At 41.9% G+C, this 16,672-nt stretch overlaps 1 protein-coding gene across 7 annotated transcripts in view; it reads right to left on the bottom strand.

Moving 5' to 3' along the window:
* Positions 1–16,672, bottom strand: part of OBSCN (obscurin, cytoskeletal calmodulin and titin-interacting RhoGEF) — a 182,777-nt gene that overhangs the window by 129,341 nt on the left and 36,764 nt on the right. For all 7 annotated transcript variants that reach the window (XM_035317274.1, XM_035317267.1, XM_035317268.1 and 4 more), the window contains exons 12-22: positions 14,474–14,749; positions 12,817–13,092; positions 10,954–11,229; positions 10,066–10,341; positions 8,201–8,476; positions 6,791–7,066; positions 6,151–6,426; positions 5,052–5,327; positions 4,072–4,338; positions 3,323–3,592; positions 2,821–3,084 (exon numbers count right to left, since the gene is read on the bottom strand). In XM_035317274.1, the coding sequence (XP_035173165.1) occupies positions 2,821–3,084; positions 3,323–3,592; positions 4,072–4,338; positions 5,052–5,327; positions 6,151–6,426; positions 6,791–7,066; positions 8,201–8,476; positions 10,066–10,341; positions 10,954–11,229; positions 12,817–13,092; positions 14,474–14,749 (3,009 nt within the window). The remainder of the gene's footprint in view (positions 1–2,820; positions 3,085–3,322; positions 3,593–4,071; positions 4,339–5,051; positions 5,328–6,150; positions 6,427–6,790; positions 7,067–8,200; positions 8,477–10,065; positions 10,342–10,953; positions 11,230–12,816; positions 13,093–14,473; positions 14,750–16,672) is intronic.

Genomic DNA, 16,672 nt, shown 5'->3' with positions numbered 1-16,672 from the left:
CATAACTAAGGCTTGGATGATCACATGTGAAAAGAATTCCCTAAGACAATGAGCTGATTTCCAATTTTGATCATGGTTCATCCTGGATCCCGGTTCATCTTGGATCCTGGTTCATCTTTCACCTTGAGTTTCAGCCACCTAATTGAAACTATCTCAGTTCATCAGCAGAGAAGCTATCTTTTTTACAGTGTCTCTAAATGTAAGTGATGAGAGTGCAGCTGGTTATCTGCAAAGTACACATCCAGTAATTAATTATCAGGAAGCAGCATTCTCTCCCTCTGTCAGAACAGGAAGGTTTTAAACCAGAGTCTTGCAAGCCTGCATGAGGCACCTTGCACCAAACTGTAAAACACTGTTGGTAGCTATCAGGACTAGCCAATTCTTCTCCTCTATATACATTGTTCCATCATTTTTGTGTTTAACACTTGGCTATAACAACAGCCAGTGTCTAAAAAACTCACGCAACTGAAGCTACAACCAGCTGTGCTGAAACATCTTGCTGGAAACTCACTCAGAGTTTGATAAAAACACCTCGGAGTACAACGTGTAAAAGAGGATGGAGCAGCAAACTGCCCCAGACTGCCCTGCATTGTTCCAACACGTGGTGACCAGGGAAGTACTGTATTTCCCTACCTTCTGTGTAGCCAGCTCATCCAATTTAACTGAGACAGTCAACCTGAATCTGAATCTAAATAAGAACTGTAGTCACATGTGGTTCCTTGAATTTTCAGAAAGACATTCCACAGGGTAATTCAATACATCTACAACTTAAAACACACTCCTCTTTATTTAAAGTCCTTTTATTTATTTATTTTTGGTTCTCTGTTGGACACAGAATGAGGTGGAAGTGATGCATTAGATTTAGGCTGCATGGATCCAAGATTAATCTAATAGCTGCTGGGCAGTGCTAATACCTGGGTTTTTTGTTTGTTTGTTTTGTTTTGTTTTTCCTAGAGCTATTCAGATTGGAAAAAATATGAGCAACATCCTATAGAAGTGATAACCACCACATTTTGTGACACTAAAGCAATGGGTTTTGACAACTGTCAGCCAGGAAGATTTTGAAGATGAAGCTGTCCTAACAGTGCGTGAAAAGTGATTTGACAAACCCTGCTCTGTATGAGACAGTTTGTCATTAAGTTTTGATATCTTTGATTCCCACCTTGCTCTTAGGCAAACAACCCCAGTCCTCATCTTGCCCTCTCGAGCTGCTGCCTCACAGAAAGGGTATAAAAAAAACACATCTGTATTAGCAGGGAGATTTGAAGTAGACTAACTTAGAGAGGGCCAGGCTGGAAATCCAGCCTTTAGCTACAGGCACATGCAGCTGCACAGAATCATGAAGTGAAGGACGAAGTCAAAAATTAGAATCTCAAAAAAAATGAGAATCAGTGGGGTTGTTGCTACTGATTTCACCATGCCCAACCTATTTCCAAGCCAAAAATGGAAATATATGTGTATATGTGGGGAGAATTACTGATGAAATTTTTCATGATATTAGTGTTAATAATAAGCACAAAATCCAAGAATGATGTATTGGGTTTATGTGGCAAGGTTTTGGTAGTGGGGGCTGCAGGGGTGGCCTCTGTGAGAAGAATCCAACAGCTGCCCCATGTTAGATAAGGGCAGTATCAGCCAGCTCCAAAGGGCCATGCCACTGGCCAGAGCCGAACAAATAAGTGATGTAGCTTGTGTGTCTCTGAGAGCAGAGTTAACAAAGGGAAAAAAAAATGCTGCACAACAGCAGCTGGGAGAGAGGAGTGGGACCCAGCCCTTTCAGTACTGCTAAAAGCTGTAAAAGACAAATCTGAACTAATACATCAAATCAACTGGTTTATCTTGTGTAAAGCTATGTACTCACGCCATCAGAAGACCACAAAACTGTAAGGCTGGAAATACCCAGAAAAATCATCTAGCCTTTCTCCACTGCTTCAGGACACGCTCAGTTCTTTATGTCATCCCAGACAGGCATTTCACTAACTTTTTCTTAAACCCATGACGGAGGCCTCAAAACCTCTCCAGATGACCTATTCAGTCATCCAATTATTAAAAAGCTTTTTTATTGTATAACCTGGATTTTCCTCGTTGCAATTGAAGTCCATTATTTCCACATGGGGAACAGATTGTTCCCTTCCACTTTATAACAGCCTTTTATGTACTTGAAGTCTGTTATCAAGTCCTTCCTTACCTATTATTTATGACCTACACAGCACCAATTGGTGGCAGGGGCTTTGCAGACAAGATTAGGTAGTCCTTAAGTGCTTAAATTCTATCTTCATCCATCCTGTAACAGTCATGACAAAAGGATGCAGGAAAAAGGACAGAAGTACAGGGCTACAGCTGAGATACCATTAGCTTACCTGAAAGGGTAGCACCCACAGATAGAAGATTTACTCTCGTGTTGTTTTTTTTTAACCCTGACTGAATATGAGTTGTTCTGAAAGAGGTGCTTTATAGAGAAGAATTAGGGCAATGGATGGGTGAACAAGGGAATGGTCTGCTAAAAGCCATACAAATGAAAAAATAGTGTACCAGGGAGTGAGAAGTTTCAGAAGATGAAGAATCAGCTAAGAGGTTTAATAGTCAACAGCGGGACTGAAAGCTCGTAGGATGAGATGAAGGCAACAGGAACCAGCTAGCCACGTTCTGCTTACTGCCCTCTCTTCCACATTATCTGAGAAGTTTGACTGGTGGCCAAGCACACAGCTGTTTCCCCATGTCAGGTTTGGTGGCAGTGGCCATTATGATAATGGAAGAGACCAGAATCCACATCCAAACCCTGTCCAGGGTATTTACAGACTTGGCAATCATTCAACTTACTTTCCACATTGATCTTGGCTTGGGTCTTGTCATCAGGACTCTCACAGCAGTAAAAGCCCCTGTCTGCAAAGGAGATGTCCTTAACCACCAAGATATGCTTTGTTCCCTCAGTTTTGATCTCTATTTTTTCACTGGGCTTCAATACGATGCTGTTCCTCATCCACTTCACCTCTGCAGGCTTGGTCAGTTCTACTTCCAAGGTCACTGTATCCTTCTCTTCAACTGTTCTGGCCTCCAGTTTCTTCTTGAAGGATATTGAGGCCTCTGACAGAGGAGAAGAAATTATAGTAAGAATGTAGAGAGAGATCCAGAAAACATGTTTTCAGAAGGAATTAAAAAGGTGTCTTAATTATCTCTAGTCCTAGTGCATTCTGGACTTTCCTATTTAATGAAACAAAAGCAGAAATCCCCTACTGCTACCATAATCAGAGGAAAGGCCATGTGAAACCCACAGCCCACAGCATCAGTGACAGCCTGTCAAGGGGGCATTCTTGCCTCTTACCTCGGACTCTGAGATTGGCTGTGCTTTCTACACCCTCCGCATTGGCAGAGATTTCAGCTGCATCTTCCAGTGTCAGATCAGTGATCGTGAGACTGTGGTTGGTGTCCTTCTGTGAGATCACATACTTCTTGCTGGCTTCGATCTTGACACCATTCCTGAGCCACGTGACTACAGCATCACTGGGAGAAACGGTGCACTTGAACACAGCTTCTTTTCCTTCCTCAGAGACCACACTGTTGAGACTCGTAACAAATTTCACCACTCTGGGAGCTGATGGATAGGAAGAAAACATTTAGGAGCATGTCTCTGAGGCATGGCATAAGCACCTTCAAAGAGACAGTAGATTCAATGATTTCATTAGAAGCATCAAATTTCATTACTTACAGTAACAAATAAAGGACCATAATATTTCCCATCTCTGAGTAGGTTTTATGTATAAAGATGCCAGAAGAAAGAGGCAAACAAAGAGGGGGAAAATCCTGTCTTAGATATGGGAGACTTAATTCCAGCCTCACATGCAATATAAAGGTTGATTTGCCCACAAACTAAGAGACCTGAGCTCAGCAATGATGTTCTTCACAAACAAAGGCTCCACAGACATTCAGAGAACAAGTGGAGTTTTGTACTTTGTTGTTAACACGGGGAACAGCATAAACACAGGAATAAACTTGGCTTTGTAGAATTGGAACAGCTGAGGAGGAAAGCCAAGGATCTTTCCACATCGTCACCATTCAGTTCTAGAGACTTACCTTTGGGGGTGATGGTAACGCTGCTCTTGTCATCTCTGGACTCACAGAAGTACTCTCCCTCATCCTCAGCCCGGATGCCTGTTATTGTCAGGGTTCGTTTGACACCCTCCTCGTGAATTTGGAAACGTTTGCTGGGCTTGATCTCAACTCCATTCCTGCGCCACACCACCTTCCCTTTGGCATGGCTGACTTCACAGGTCAAAGACACGCTGCCTCCAATCTCAGCATTAACAGCTTCAAGCTTTTTGGCAAACTTCACTGGGATTTCTGAGGTGCAGAGGAAAGAAAAAATGGCAAGAAAGGAAAAGTAAATAAATCTGTTCTACGATACCCATTCTAGCCAACTTTAACAAATATATGTATAAAAGGTGGAGATTACATTTAAATGAAGTTATATCAGCATTATCACCCTGTAAAGCAAGAGCTGTGCCTTAAAACATGTTTGTGTTTGTCTTGTGCCTTTCCTGCTTTCTAATATTTTACATAATGTGACCACAGAGGATATTTTTGTTGCTTTGTTGTTTGATTGGTTGTGGTTTTTTGTTGTTGTTTTGGTTTTGATTGTTTGTTTGTTCTAAACCTCAGAGCCAAATTTGCCTGACTACACCTAAAAACTCCCCATCAGCTTTGTCACGCTGGTGAGCAGAGTCAGGAAGAGCTAAGGCTCTGCCTGTGCCCTACCCACTGGACTAGGAGGAGACAGAAATGGTGTGATAACATTGGAGAGCAAACGCCAGGAAAAGCACCCATCTTAGGTGTCCTTGTTCCCCAAAAGGCTACTAAAGGATGAAAACTGTGTCTTTGAAGACAGGAAGGAGTTTGCTGGCTCATGGTGGGGAAGCCTCAGTAGCTGCAAAAGCAATTCAAGTCTAGAGGTTGGAACAGTTTTTGAGAGAGGTCCATAATCTTCACCTCATCCTCCCATGAAAGAAACACAACTGATAGGAAGGGACACAACTTGCAGGCTGCTATCTGCTCACCTTTGACCTGTACTTTGAATTCCTGCTTGTCACTTTTTGTCTTGCAGGTGTACACAGCAGTGTCTGTGCTCTCCGCCAGGTTCACTGTCAGAGTCCTGGATGCCCCCTCGCTCTTGATCTCATACTTCTTGTTTGCTCTGATTTCTGCTCCATCTTTGAACCACTTTACTACAGCAGTTTCAGGCGTTACTGAAGTAGTCAAAGTGATGCTTTCATGTTCTTGAACAATGAGGGGCTCCTTCTGGACAACTTTATTTTCAAATTTAGCCTCTGGTTCTAGGAAAGACATTAAAATAGAAAAACTAATAACTTAATTCTCAAGTCCTTAAACACAGCAATTTTCAGTTTCTCTCTTCATGACTCACAGTCACATACCACCTCCTCTATAATCTCTAATAACACAGGGAATATGGCTGAATCTTTGTGGCTGCTATAATCTTTTGGTGAGTGGGAAGAAAGAAAATCACCTGTCAGGTAACCCAGAGCTTCTGCTTAGAAGAGAAGCAAAGGAAAGGAAAGGAAAATATACCCTCTGTAACCTATAAAAACTTGTTTCTTAGAGATAAAATTACCTGTATAATTTTTGTTCTCCCATTTTTAGGATTCTATATCTAATTAAGAAGTATTAATATGCTAAATTTGAATTTATGGTCTATTCTCTTTTCTGTTTACTCCCTTTGTCTTGGCCTCTTCTCTATTTTGAACAATGCTTTGCCACAGAACTGGGCAGTTCTGGGACACACAGAGCAGCAGAACATCTTTTCTTAGTCTCCTTTCTCCCCAGCTCTATTTCTGCTCTTCAAAATTTCCCCCTCCTACTTTCAGCTCCCTACTGTTGAAAAAGATCAGGTGATGAGATGTGCAAAGAAGATAAACAGAAAAAGATATCGCATTTCCTTAGCCAAAAATAGTATTCAGACAGATTTTCCACTTCACTGCTACGTTAAAAAGGACGATTTCATGTATGATGTGGTTCAGTGATGTTGTTCCAGGGGAAATAATGTTTGCACCATGGCCACTGGGTGGGTAGATAACATCCATCCAGTCTTCCTCTAAGCCACACAGAGAGCTGCTTAGTGCCTCCAGAGTGAACACTCACCAGTTGGTTCCAACTTGAAGGTCAGTTTCTGGCCAGCAGCCTCACAGATATATTCTCCAGCATCTTTCTTTTCCAGCTGCTCTACAACCAGACGGCGGGTTTTACCCACTGTTTCTATTTTGAACTTTCTAGAGGAAACAAGCAGTCTGCCATCCTTGTACCATTTTACTTCAGTTGCATCCTGCGCTACCTCACAGCTGAGAACGGCGCTTTCAGTCAGGACAGCATTCACCTCCTTCTGTACCTTTTCCTGGTTTATAAATGCAGGTTTGGGCTCTGAGTGCAGAAATGAAAGAAACAGAGGGATTAAAATGAAGTCATCTTACAGATTTACGTGCACAGGCTGGTAAATATTCAGGTTGCCACTTATAACAAAACTGATTATCTTCACTAGACAATATCTGCCCTCTGTGCAAGCAAATTGTAATGTGGAAACTAGGGAAGACAGACAAAGAATAAGATAGGCCTTTGTGCCAAGCTAAAGCCAAAAATTTCAGTTCCTACAAATCCAGGCAATTGGTCACAAGAAGATCAGATAAAGGTGAACCCCGAACAGAGTCTACTGCAACTGGAGCAATCTGTGGTAATTACTATATTTTTTACTTTATTATCCTCCACTATAATTCAATGTCTGTCTTACCTGCGACATCAATCTTGAAGGTCATTTTCTGGCCAGCAGCCTCACAGGTGTACTCCCCAGCATCTTTCTTCTCCAACTGATTCACCACCAGCCGACGAGATTTGCCCTCTGACTCCACCTTGAACTTCTTGCTCGAGGTGATCAGCTTCCCCTCCTTGTACCATTTCACATCGGTCTTTTCCTGGGCCACCTCACAGCTCAGTGTGGCATTTTCTGTTAGTGCAGCTTTCACCTCCTTCTGCACCTTCTCCTTGTTTGTGAATACAGCTTCTGGCTCTGAAAAAAGAGAAAGATTCAGCATCTACAAAATAATAAGTTGCCCGGTCCCCTTAGGGTTTAGAGAGAATGCTGGAAACCATCTCTTTGACTTGACAGTACACCTCTAAAGCTACTGGAAGAGCATGCAAACTGTTCCATGGGGGTTGGGGTTTTGTTGTTTGTTGTTGTTCATTTGCTTTGTTGTTTCATTTTTCTAAGAAGCTTTTAGTTGCTTCATAACAAATCACACAAAGATTAGTGTCTCTGTGCAGCAAACTAGGAGATCACCTGATGGATCATCATCACTCTGTTGCAGGCCCCACTCAAGGCAGGAAATATTTTGGTTGAAGTTGAGTGCAAACTGATGAATTCCTAGTGGCAGAAACTGCACCATGCTGTTTCAGTGCCCCATTTGTTGATTTCTCTGGTTCCCAACAGCTGCCTCTTCCTCTGCATCAGGTCATTTTGTTCAGCATGAAGCGTGCTTGACCAGCACGCATCCATGTTCAAGACTGTGTCATTACTTCCCAAGTGACCTTTAGAAAAGCCTAGCCTGTCTCGCATTATTGCATCCAAACGGTGAAATGCCCTTGTTCTCCAGGGAACATCTTAGTCAGGCCACATGCAAGAGGAGCAGGAGGCAGAGTATGTCAGAAACTGAATCCATTCTCCCACTCTGGAGCCCCAGTAGGGCAATGTATCTTGAATGACACTCCATGTCACTTTCTCCCCCTAGCTGTCACTTGTCATAGAATCTTAGAATCATTCATGTTGGAAAAGACCTCTGAGATCATCTAGTCCAACCTCTAACCTAGTACTAAAGTCCACCACTAAACCATGCTACTAAGTTCTACATCAACACATTTCTTGAAGACCTCAGGATAATGACTCAACCACTTCCCTGAGCAAACTGCTCCAATGCTACACAACCCCTTCAGTAAAGAAATTTCTCCTAATATCCAATCTAAACCTCATCCGAAGGAATAAGCATAATAGGAAAAACTTGAAAAAAAAAAAGGGGGAATACTTGGAAAAAAAAAAAAAAAAACTTGAAAACTTTGAAGTAGAATAAGAAAAACTCTTACAAAAATAATAATTATTTTTCTAAATATCCTAGAAATAGGAAGGATGGGCCAAAGTATCTTCTCTCACCTGTGACAACAATCTTGAAGGTCATTTTCTGGCCAGCAGCCTCACAGCTGTACTCCCCAGCATCTTTCTTCTCCACCTCATTCACCACCAGCCGACGAGATTTGCCCTCTGACTCCACCTTGAACTTCTTGCTTGAGGTGATCAGCTTCCCCTCCTTGTACCATTTCACGTCGGTCTTCTCCTGGGCCACCTCGCAGCTCAGTGTGGCATTTTCTGTTAGTGCAGCTTTCACCTCCTTCTGCACCTTCTCCTTGTTGATAAAACCATCCTCTACTTCTGGAATCGAGGGTAAAGGAGCACATTCAAAAAGTGAACCTCTTCTATACAGCCCTTCCCAAATGCCCACATCTGTCTTTGGATTGTGGTGCTGAGGATGGCTTTCCCATTCACATTTCCTTCCAGTGCTATCAACTGAGTATTAACATCTGAATTACATTAAGTGCCAATGAAAGACCCCTCCAATTTAGATGGCCTGAAACCTGCTTTCAATTCTACTACCATCATTCTCCAAAATCTGCAGAAGAAAATCACATTTCCCCAATGTCCAGCAGCACACCAGTGCACATAGTTGTTAAGAAGTTTGTTTGATTTAAGCAGACAGACATTAAATTGTCCAAACAAGCTGAGAGCTGTAATTTACTTTGACAGAAAAAGCAAAGGTAGGCTTGAGAAACAATCTTTGTGAGTACAATCTGTTTATTGCCTATATTTCCCCAGTGTTCCAAAGATGTGTCAACCCAGAAATATGTTTCTCTAATGAATTTAAACTGGCTAGCTCCCATGCTATTTTCTTAGCACTGCACAATGCCAGAATCAAAATGCAATCTAATATATCAACTCCTCAATTTGCTTTAAATTAATCAGTATACAACCAAGAGATGTCAAGGTTAAATCCCATTCTTGCTTACGTCACGCTGAAGAAACTTGTTTTCCTCAGCTACCACTTCTGAGAACAGTTCTAGTATGGCAGAAGTGATAATAAAAATGTTTCCTCTATAGAATCAGAGAAATTGGGTTGGAAGGAACATTTAAAGATCATCTAGTCTAATCCCCTTGGCATGGGTAGGGGACATCTTTCACTGGATCTGGTTGCTCAAAGCCCTGTACAGCCCGACTTTGAACACTTCCAATGATGGGGCACATGCAATTTCTCTTGGCAACCTGTTCTAGTGTCTGGCCACCCTCATCATAAAGAATTTCTTCCTTATATCCAATCTAAATCTACCCTCTTTCAGTTTATAATCACTGCCCCTCATCCTGTCACTACAGGCCCTGGTAAAAAGTCTTTCTCCATCTTGCTTATAAGCCCCTTGATACATATTGAAAGTTTATTTTTCTCCATTTCTGGAAATAAAAGCCCCAGCTTTAAGTCTTTTTTAGCATTTCTTTTGTACCTGCTATAGAGAGAGAAAAAAAAAAAGTGAATTCCATTTTAATTGTAATTTCTGTAATTTACAAAAAAACACTGGTGTCTTCTTCCAGCACTGTGACCAAATGCTGGCTCTAAGACTCTTTAGTACAAAGACAATTTATTTCAGGAAGAAGCATTGGCAAGAGAATACTTATGATCAGAAGATTTTCTATGTCCTTTAATTTTTCAATTCAATAATAATTGATTTATTATTTTGTTATCATTTCATCTCCATTAGGTTAACGGATATCCTGGGCTTAGGCTACAGAAATCCTCTGAGATCTCTACTTTCAAAGAAGGAACACAGGCCTAACGGTGTGAACGGACGGGAGTTAAACAGCAGAATTTAAATACTCCATCAACTGACTGCTAAGGTGGAATTTGTCAAGCCATGCAACTTGTCTTTCCTTCAGTTTTGGGGGTGGGATTTAAAACAGTTGAAATGTTTACTCACCTGTGACAACAATCTTGAAGGTTAGTTTCTGGCCAGCAGCCTCACAGCTGTACTCCCCAGCATCTTTCTTCTCCACCTCACTCACCACCAGCCGACGAGATTTGCCCTCCGACTCCACCTTGAACTTCTTGCTCAAGGTGATCAGCTTCCCCTCCTTGTACCATTTCACATCGGTCTTCTCCTGGGCCACCTCGCAGCTCAGCGTGGCATTTTGTGTCAGTGCAGCTTTCACCTCCTTCTGCACCTTCTCCTTGTTTGTGAATACAGCTTCTGGCTCTGGGGGGAAACAGGGAGAGAGAGAGATTAGTCAGGCCACTTGAAAGAGAAGCTGGAGGCTGAGAGGGATCTGGAAAACTGAATCCATTCCCCCACTCTGGAGGCCCAGCATGGCAATGCATCTCTCCATGCCACTTTCTTTCCTCAGTTGCCATTTACTCGATGCCTTAGAGACCTGAACTTGCACAAAGTCTTCCTGTCTTGTTCTCCCCACAGGCTGAAACAAGCTCTTCCAAGACAAAAAGTTTGCAGACCTGGGGCAGACACCCTATCACCACTGTGCCCCTGCTCTGAAACATCCTGGGAATTAGCTGCACCACAGAGTTGTTCCACTTGCACCACACATGGTGATGGAGAGGTGCAATCAGAACCTTCCTTTTTATGGCCCCGGTCCCACAGTGAAGGGAAACGTCCGAATTTTTAAAGGATGGAACTGCTGTACTTTGAACACAACTGTACTTTGAACACTTTCTTCCTTTTTCCCATCAGAGCTAAGTCATCCCAATCATCTCCAAAAATTTGAAGCATCATAGGAAAAACATTTATAAAATCATAATCATTTTTCTAAATGTTTTAGAAATAGGAACGATGGGCCAAAGTATCTTCTCTCACCTGTGACAACAATCTTGAAGGTCAGTTTTTGGCCAGCAGCCTCACAGCTGTACTCCCCAGCATCTTTCTTCTCCACCTCATTCACCACCAGCTGACGAGATTTGCCCTCTGACTCCACCTTGAACTTCTTGCTCGAGGTGATCAGCTTCCCCTCCTTGTACCATTTCACATCGGTCTTCTCCTGGGCCACCTCGCAGCTCAGTGTGGCATTTTGTGTCAGTGCAGCTTTCACCTCCTTCTGCACCTTCTCCTTGTTTGTGAATACAACTTCTGGCTCTGGAATTGGGAAATGTTAGGGAAAATATTTATAAGATACAAATAGCTTGTCATGCAACCCTCCATTATTGCTGTCAACAGCTTTCCTCCAAGATAGACCTTTTGGCTCTGTCATAAGCACAAATAGGTTCTGAAAACCCTTCAGTGCCGTGTTGCATCCAATAGAGGATAAAGTTCTTCCAGTCCAGATTATAAGATCTTTCCATAGGGAGCTAAGAAGAGTTCTTCTTTCAAACAGTGTAAAAAGACCTTTTGTAAATGAAACTGAAAGGCAGAAATTAATAATCTACTACATTTTTTCCTCGAATAGCTTCTGCTATCAATGACATTCATCGTTTGAAATAAAATAATGATTCAGTTTTACCCTGTACTGTTCCTACAAATGGCATAGAGCTATAGTAAAGTCACATAACTGAACCACGAAATAAGTATTACTGTATTTTTTATAGCACAAAGGAGAGTTGCCATCTCTCAAACCAGAATGAGGCACATTTGTCTCTAATTTCCTTGTAGGTTCACTCCCCAGCAATATATACCACAGAACACAGACACAGCAGAGCAAGCAGAGTGAAATCCAATCAGCTTGTACCTCAGCGAGACCCACAACTGGCAGTCACATGAATCTCAACGCTGTAATGTCATGCTTTTGCTCAGACCACACTGGGAGGAGGCCAGCCACAAACCACCTCCAATGCAGAAGATAAATAACCACATTCTCAGCTGAGTCCAAAATAAAGAGCTCTGAGGTGTGAGTGGTGCATTGGGCTGTTTAGATGCACACACTTCAAAAAGGACACCATTAGATTCTAGTGTGAATCCACTGAAAGAAAAAACAGCAGGTCTTTGCACCAAATCCAATTCTGTTGTTTCACTTACACTTCTGGTAGTTTTGTCTGGTTTAGTTTTAATTGCATGCATCTTTACAATTTTCTTCTTGTGTACAATTAAGAAATGACTACATCAAATCTAGGTAGTCCTCCCTCAACTCTTCCAAGCAAGACAGAAGGAAGGAACATATTTCATGACAAAGGAAGTAGGGGGTAGTGTTTTCAACAAAAATAACCAGCAGCAAGAATAAAAGGATATACATTGATGACAGAGTTGCTTACACAAACTGCTGGATATTGTTCTGAACTTACATTCAAAGTGTGTTCTGCAATTCCTCACAAGGTCATATCAGCAAATTCTTTCAGCAAAGCAATGTTCTGTATAGATATGGTAGAAGCAAATTCTGTCCCAGCAGAGACAGAAACTACAGATTCTTAGAGGGGAACCAGAGATTCCTAAAGCGTGGAAGGACTGTTGTACGTTCGTCTTGTTCTTAAATCCTTTTTCTTAATAACCATTCTTGGTCAGTCTCTGAGAAAGAATATTAGCTTGCATGGACCTCTCTCTTTCCCAAAGTGTCAAAGCACATGCCTTTAGTATCGATTTTTAAGAATAACGATATACGTTCTGTTGCAGACCCACACAGGTCAATGCAGGAAGTAAATCACTGGAATCCTCTAATTGAAACACTAGGGGACTCTCTTAAAAGTTATGACCAAAAAAAAAGAAAAAAAAAACAGTAATTAGATAATCTCTCACCTGTGACATCAATCTTGAAGGTCAGCTTCTGGCCAGCAGCCTCACAGGTGTACTCCCCAGCATCTTTCTTCTCCACCTCACTCACCACCAGCCGACGAGATTTGCCCTCCGACTCCACCTTGAACTTCTTGCTTGAGGTGATCAGCTTCCCCTCCTTGTACCATTTCACGTCGGTCTTCTCCTGGGCCACCTCGCAGCTCAGCGTGGCATTTTCTTTTGTGGCTGCCTGCACCTCCTTCCGTACCTTCTCCTTGTTCACAAAAGCATCCTCTGCTTCTACAGTGGGACACAATTTAAAATACAAAGGTACAGTCATTCTGTCCAAAGTGTTCAGAACAAAATGCAAAATTCGGCTTACAACAACTTAACGACCTTTGACATTTTAGAATAATTCCATCCATACTAAAGTAAATGAACATACATGATCCAGATTAAAAATGTTCTTTACATAAGTTAGCAACCTAGCTCTTCCTTCTCCAGACAACTAGTGGACTACTATAACCATATATTCTTCATATCTTATAAAGTTTTAAAACAAATAAGGTTCTTAATTAAATATTTTCCTAATTTAAACACAGAGCTGTCTCTAAACGAGCCATCTGTGGCCCTCTTGTGTATCTGGATGGAAATCTAGCTACTTTCATGAAGCAGAGAGGGATGCATTAGATTGATCTCTTCAGATCCTTTTTAACTCCATTTTTCTGTGGTTCAAGGAGCTGTGCATAAACTTTTTTTCTGCAAAATCTATTTTTAAACAAGTATGGCATTTGCATGGTTGCATTAATTAAATATTGGAAACCAACAGCAAATATGAACACGATGTGCTCTGTGATATCTAGATATCAGGAATATTTCCTTAGAAAATCCGTGGTAATTGGATTATTTTGTACACAACAGAATATACTCATATTAAAGTCATATGCACCACCAGTATTTATTTGACCTCTGACTACATGCTTGTTTCAGCTCTTGTCAGCAGGAGTACTACATCTTTTACTACATACCTACAAATCAATCTCAGCTGTGGAGCGAATCTTCAAGAGTAAAAAAATGTTTATGTTACTGAGACCCAGAAGCCACTGGTGATTCTCAGTAGTTAGGAATCTGACATCATGACAGAAATTCACTCAACTTTAGCTACCCAGGAGGTAGAACTGGTCTCACCTCCCAGATTAAGATACCTAAGCTTAGATTTCCCAGTGAGAATGTGGTACTGGAAGCCCTGCTGTAGTCAGGGGTGACCCTGTCAATGGTCACTTCACAGACTGCACTGATTAGGACCACATTTCAGTTGCCCACATACAAGTGTCTTGGGCAATTTGACACACCCTGTGCACCCAAGATGTCTTCATGAGGCTGGGAGATACACCAGGGACGCTTCAGAAAGCTCCCCATTTCTAGTAGGGCAGATGGAGGTCAGCCAGGGATCCCCAGAGCATTTCAGGGATAACTGGAAGCCTACATGCAGGCATCTGAACCAAATCTTATGTCCATCCTGGGGACAGATAGAAACAGGTAAGATGCATCTTCCACTCTGTGAATCAGTTTTGTTAAATAACAAAGTAAATAAAGCTACAGAGTGCATATAAACTCAGAATGAGTTGAACACAGCAATTAATCATGATAGGAAACGGTACTGAGAGAATCTCTCTCCTACCTGTAACAACAATCTTGAAGGTCAGCTTCTGGCCAGCAGCCTCACAGCTGTACTCCCCAGCATCTTTCTTCTCCACCTCATTCACCACCAGCCGACGAGATTTGCCCTCTGACTCCACCTTGAACTTCTTGCTCGAGGTGATCAGCTTCCCCTCCTTGTACCATTTCACGTCGGTCTTCTCCTGGGCCACCTCACAACTCAGCGTGGCATTTTGTGTCAGTGCAGCTTTCACCTCCTTCTGCACCTTCTCCTTGTTTGTAAATACAGCTTCTGGCTCTGATATTGGGAAACGGTAGGGAAAATATATGTCAGATACAAATAGCTTGTGACTGGAAGATGTTACATATATTTTGTGTACATATTGTATAGGACCATTTCTTGTTAAGAACATTGTTTTACAGTTGTGTTTATCATACATTATACTGCACCCTCTACAGATAGTCCATATAATCATTCTGTCTAACTCTTCTTTTCAAACAGCTGGAACTCCTCATTTTCAAATTTCTTCTAATGAAGACAAAGGTAAATCTTCACCTTTGTGTCTTTTTATATTGCTGCACTCTACATTTGAGTTTAGCCAAATATAGCCCAATTATGAATTGCAGACATTAAATTATTTATCACATTATTTATAGGAATTTACCAGCTCCTGAGTGTGTCACATTAAGGCTGGGTGTTGTTCAGAAAATATCTTTTAACTTAATCCCAAGGAAATTATAAAGATACAGTTCTTAATATGGAAAAGTACTTGGCTTAAGTTAATTTTCATAGCTCAGTATTATGCATAAAATACACTTTTCTGTACTTGGAAATCTCTGACTTTTCAGAAAGCTGACTGAGCGAATCTTCTCTCCTTACTTAACACCTGCAGAATGAAGTGTTTAAAGTCACTTTCTTCCACGTTTCCCTTTGGAACCTCTGTCTCAACAAATGGAGTTGGTATCAAAAGGATATCATGTACCCTTTTGATAAGGAGTTCACTGCATGTCATGAATCTTGAGATAATGAGATTGCAGAATCCACTCTTTTTACTACACTTTTATCTTGGTATCTAAAGGTGTGTGGGACTTTGTTCATTTTATGATGAGCTAAAGGGCCATAGCTGCATCCCAATATTGAACGCTAAGGATCTAAACTTCAGGCTGTCCTTAAAATGGGATGGGTTTGTGCTACCAGTGGAACCTTGAATATAGGAACCCTGAAAAGCTTTCTGAGTGCAACGGTAAGAGGATAAATTAAGACTCAGAAAGCCATTGCACTTTGGGATAATCTAGTAAGACGAGGACTTCTGCAGCGAAAGAGCCAACCACCCAAAGAGTACTCATAATCCCCTCCTGACTTTCACACTAGATCATTTTCCAGTGAGTGCTGGGCTTGCACGTCATGTTACAGTGGTACACATGAGAAATACAGCAACAGTAGCTAGGCAAGCGCTCTCCACTTACGACAGAGAGGGAAAGGTGTTAAATTACCTTGTGCAGCCATGAAGTCATCCAGTTTGAAAGAGAACTGAAAACTCTTAGTTTCTGAGGCAAACAGCTAAGAATAGCCCTCAGCTAATGAAATTCAAATGTAAAAGCCTTACATTTCTGCGTTTCCTATCTACACCTGTGCAGCAATGAATGGGCTGGCTTCAGCAGCTGAGGATGGACTTGGTTTATTCTGATCCATGACACGGTCTTTCCATCAACGTCCACGCTGTGTGACAGATGCCTCTCAAACCTAGCCTTACTGTAATCCATCATTCACTGAAACTGGCAATTTCCTGAGCCAAAAGCATGAGCTACACAACTCGTGATAAAGATCCTAAGGCCCTCAAATCACACCCCATGTACAACATGAGGTGTGGGGACAGTAACAGCTGATGGCTGACAGTCAGGGCAGCAGCAAAGCTCTGTGCTGTAGGAGCAGTTGTACATTGCACGCTGAAGACTCAGGGAGCGGGATGCCCTGGGACAGTGACAGCAGAAAGACTGCAACCTTTAGAAGGGAACAGAACGCAAGCTATGCCCTGCAAGGACTTCAGTGTCTCCAGCATGTGTGTGAGCAGGAAAGTCAGTAGACTCCCAGTGCAGTTGCTCCTCTACATAGCTGATAATATGCCAGACCTCAGCCAGGGTTAAGGTCCAGTGTGTTCAATGCCGTAGGAAAAGGAAAGGAAGGGAAAGGAAGGGAAAGGAAGGGAAAGGAAGGGAAAGG

This window comes from Oxyura jamaicensis, chromosome 2, assembly GCF_011077185.1.
Source record: "Oxyura jamaicensis isolate SHBP4307 breed ruddy duck chromosome 2, BPBGC_Ojam_1.0, whole genome shotgun sequence".
Classification (NCBI taxonomy): Eukaryota; Metazoa; Chordata; class Aves; order Anseriformes; family Anatidae; genus Oxyura; species Oxyura jamaicensis.
The sequence above is the reverse complement of the archived record's forward strand: the minus strand, read 5'-3'. Positions and strand labels throughout refer to the sequence as shown.